Raw genomic sequence first — 3,993 nt, forward strand, 5'->3', positions numbered from 1 at the left:
AAGACAAAAATCAAACAGCACTCTTTCTGAAGGTGGTTCAGGAAGTTATTGAATAATTTATTCAGCAATATTCATTAGATGCCTACTTCGATGTATTATGCTTCTGGACACTGGAAATATAGAAATGAACAAAATAAATTTGATAATTGGATGTGTACTCTAACAGGTGTTATTAAAAGAAAATTCTTGAGAACAGAATTATAATTGATACCATTTAAGACAGAGAAGGCCTCAACAGGAGATGACACTGGAGCAGAGACTCAAATAAAGAGAGCCCTGTCAAAATAGTAAAAGAAGATAGTACTTGACTGAGGACAGAATGCCAAGTACAGAGTCTCCAAAGTGAGAATGTGTGTGTTGTACTGGAAGAAGAGCAAGAAGCAGCATGTGGTTGAACCCTGTAAAGAATAGAGAGCTAGTGGCCAAAATAAGGTCAGACAAAAAGCCAGTGTCCATACAGTGGAAAGCATTATAGGCCACAATAAAAGACTATAGATTTTATTCTAACTGTGATGGGATATTGCTAGATGATTTTGAAAATAGGAATAACATGCAGTATTAAAGGATCCATCGTAGAAATAATGAACTATAGTAGAGTAAGAATTAAAAAGCACAAAGAGGGTAGGAAGCTATTGTGGCAATTTAAGTGAGAAATCATGGACACCGGTGCTGACTATACTGGTAGAAGGGGTGATATAAGTGAGGATAATGCATGAGATATGCCAACGGATTAGAATAGAAATAACCCAAACTTTTATTACTTCAGCAAATGTATGAAAAGAGTGCTGCCATTTATTGAAATAGGAAACACTGGAGAGAACAAGTTTTCAAGAGATGAGAAATTAGAGTTCACTTTGGACGTTAATTTTGCGATCTCTGTTCAAAATTATATCAGGTAATAGATATAAGAGTGGAGAGAAAGAAATTAGAGAAAGAGCTGGAACATTTGAAGAATGCTTGGTAATAGATTATATTGAAAGAAACGAAATCATCTAAGAAGAGGTGGGTAGATAAAGAGTAGATGGCTGAGAATTGACATGGGTACATTACAATGTATGGAAATATGGAATAAAGAAAGATGGAGACACCAAAGGGTCATCCAGCAAGGGAAAGAAAACCACTCCTGGAAACCAAGTGAAGAAAGAATTTCATGCAGGCGAGAATAATCAACTTTGATCAAACGTGCTGAGAATGCCAAGAATATGAAAATTGAACACTGACATTGCATATCACAATGGGGAATTAGGGAGAAGGTTGAAACAAAAGAGATTTGAATGACTGCAGCTATGACTGCATATGACTGTATGCTAATAAGAATGATAAAAAAAAATTCTGTAAGAGAAAGGATTACAGAAGCAGTAATACTGAGGTAATGAGAAGGGTGTGGGCGGCAATACTTAAATAAGAGGAGGCGGGCCTTAGATAAGAGCCAAACCGGGGGGCACGCAGCGGAAAAATGGCGGACAAGGAGAAGAAGAAGAAGAAGGAGAGTATCCTGGACTTGTCCAAGTACATTGACAAGACCATCAGGGTGAAGTTCCAGGGAGGCCGAGAAGCCAGTGGAATCCTGAAGGGCTTTGACCCACTGCTCAACCTCGTGCTGGACGGCACCGTGGAGTACATGCGAGATCCCGACGACCAGTACAAGTTCACAGAGGACACGCGGCAGCTGGGCCTGGTGGTGTGCCGGGGCACTTCGGTGGTGCTCATCTGCCCGCAGGATGGCATGGAGGCCATCCCCAACCCCTTCATCCAGCAGCAGGAGGCCTAGTTTCCCACCCGGCCTGCCGCAGGCCCACACCCGGCCACCACAAGCCTTTTTGTACAGTTGACTTTTTTTTCATTGTTTGTCTTTTTAAAAAAAAATAAAGTTGCAGGGGCTGGGAAAAAAAAAGAGCCAAACAGTTGCTGTTGTAGCCAGAGAAAAGGAGAAGAATGTGGGTGCAGACATATGACGTTGGAAAATGTAGTGGTGAAACATGTGATAGGTAGAATTCTTTCCAATCATCAGCTAAGTTAGGAATAGAAACAACATGGTGGACCTTTGAAGCAAGAGGCAATAGGGGATGATAGAGGCATCTCAGACTATAAATGAATGATTTGACTCTAGGGACACATAGTTGTATTGCCAAGTAACTGCAGGCTCATGGCCATAAATCAAAAATGAACCCACCTGCATATTCACTAGCAATCATATTCAGAAATTAAATTATAGGCATGAAATGGGTATGAAACCTGAACCAAGATGGACAGAGGCAAGCTGCTAAATGCCTAGCCGCCAGCTGTACTTATGTTTTCCAAGAAAATATGATACAACACAAATGTAGTTAGTGATGTGGCTCTAGCCATGAAGTTTGGTTGTCCGGTACATTTAGGATTCAGACATGGCATCAAACACCTTCTCTTTGTCCTAGCAAATCTGAATTTCACTTTCATTTCCTTGGTAATGTTTCATATTCTGTATTATTTCAAAGAATTTCCCTGGTATATTTCCTGAGGCTTCTAAAGTAGCATTCCCTTACATTAAGATAATATACTGCATCTCACATCATATTTTCCATTGTGGTTAATGGAAAATACATTTTTTCTCAGTTCAGAATTTTCTCAGTTCACCATTTAAATTGGTGTTCAGATAAAGCTGGGTTTCAAGTGAGAAAGGAACTTTCTCTTGTCAAAACATAATAAGCCTTGACATAATAATTTCATTTATAGGAAAAGAGGCCAATAAAATGACCTGCACTAGAGAAAAGCTAAATGCTCAAATACTTTTAAATTATATAATTATTTATAATGCTGTAAAACTAGAAATGCCTGTGTGGTCAATACTAGAATAATGGCTCAATTAATTATTAAAATTGTACTAACAAGAGGATTTTTGACAGAATGGAGAACTATTTATGTCATAATATTAAGAAATTTTAAAATGTTAAAATTTAGTACATGTATTAAAATGTAGTACAATTAATTTTTTTCAATAAGATACACAGAAATCTGTAAGTAAGAAAATATTTGAGAAGCAACACAGTACAGCAGTGGATTTTAAATTTTCACATATAAAAACCATTCTTGTTATTTAAAAAAAAAACGTAGACTTCCAATTCTGGTAAAGATGGGATAATCCCATTCCTCCTAGGCCCCCCTCTCTTATACTTAAAAATCCCTGAATGTAACAGAATCAGTACACACAGGAAGACTGTGAACAGCAGAAAGAAAAGCTTATACAACCTTACTAATGACTGGGAAAAGGGAAGCCTAGTTAATAATACCCATTCTACTCCAGTCAAATGCCAAATGCTGCTTGAACTTTTAGTTTTAGTGGGACCTAAGTTGTAGATGGAGTTTAATCCCTCTCTGCAGTAACAAAGTATTGTAAACATTCCCTTTTCTTTCCCTCTTTCTGGTACTAGGAGGGTACTAGCAGAGACTACCCATGTATAAGGAAATGAGAATTGACAACCTCTGCCACAAAGATGTCAGCGGGGCCAAGAGGTCCTTTAAACTTCTATCCTACCCATTTACAGTGAAGTACTGTACATAAACTCATACTTTTAAATAATTTCTGTATCAAAACAGGCATCTTCAAAACATGTTTTAAATACATAAAATTCAGTAAAAATGGATCCAAAGGAGTGACAGACCACTAAAGTAGTTCTGAGAGAGAAATTACACTAATGAATATTTACATTGCACAAGGAGGAAATTTTCAAAACAAGAAATGGACCTCATACCTCATAAGCTATATTAAAAGAAGAACAAAATAAACGAAACATGCAGAGAAAAGTAAATAATCATTACAGGGGCAAAGAAAAACTAGATAAAATAAATGAAATAAAAAGGTAGTTCTCATGAAAAAAGTCTAGAGAACCAATAAAAGTTTAGCTTGACTAACAGTAACTTAAGAGAGGGAAAACAAATCACCAGTGTTCAAAATGAAACAAAGTATGTATAATCTAGCCTAAAAAATGGATATTCACAAACAAAATTTAAAAGTTA

General features: G+C 37.0%; 1 protein-coding gene across 1 annotated transcript; it reads left to right on the plus strand.

Moving 5' to 3' along the window:
- The first annotated feature begins 1,417 nt into the window (after window positions 1-1,417).
- On the plus strand, window positions 1,418-1,844 carry LOC125343637 (U6 snRNA-associated Sm-like protein LSm7). The gene has a single exon (XM_048336140.1). It carries the CDS (start codon window positions 1,457-1,459, stop codon window positions 1,769-1,771), a length of 315 nt encoding a protein of 104 aa, XP_048192097.1. The 5' UTR covers window positions 1,418-1,456; the 3' UTR covers window positions 1,772-1,844.
- The last annotated feature ends 2,149 nt before the right edge of the window (window positions 1,845-3,993 follow it).

Source organism: Perognathus longimembris, chromosome 28 (assembly GCF_023159225.1).
Source record: "Perognathus longimembris pacificus isolate PPM17 chromosome 28, ASM2315922v1, whole genome shotgun sequence".
Taxonomy (NCBI): domain Eukaryota; kingdom Metazoa; phylum Chordata; class Mammalia; order Rodentia; family Heteromyidae; genus Perognathus; species Perognathus longimembris.

Bases quoted from the DNA above. Each gene is read 5' to 3' on its own strand.
- LOC125343637 (XM_048336140.1), top strand. From the start codon at position 1,457: ATGGCGGACAAGGAGAAGAAGAAGAAGAAGGAGAGTATCCTGGACTTG.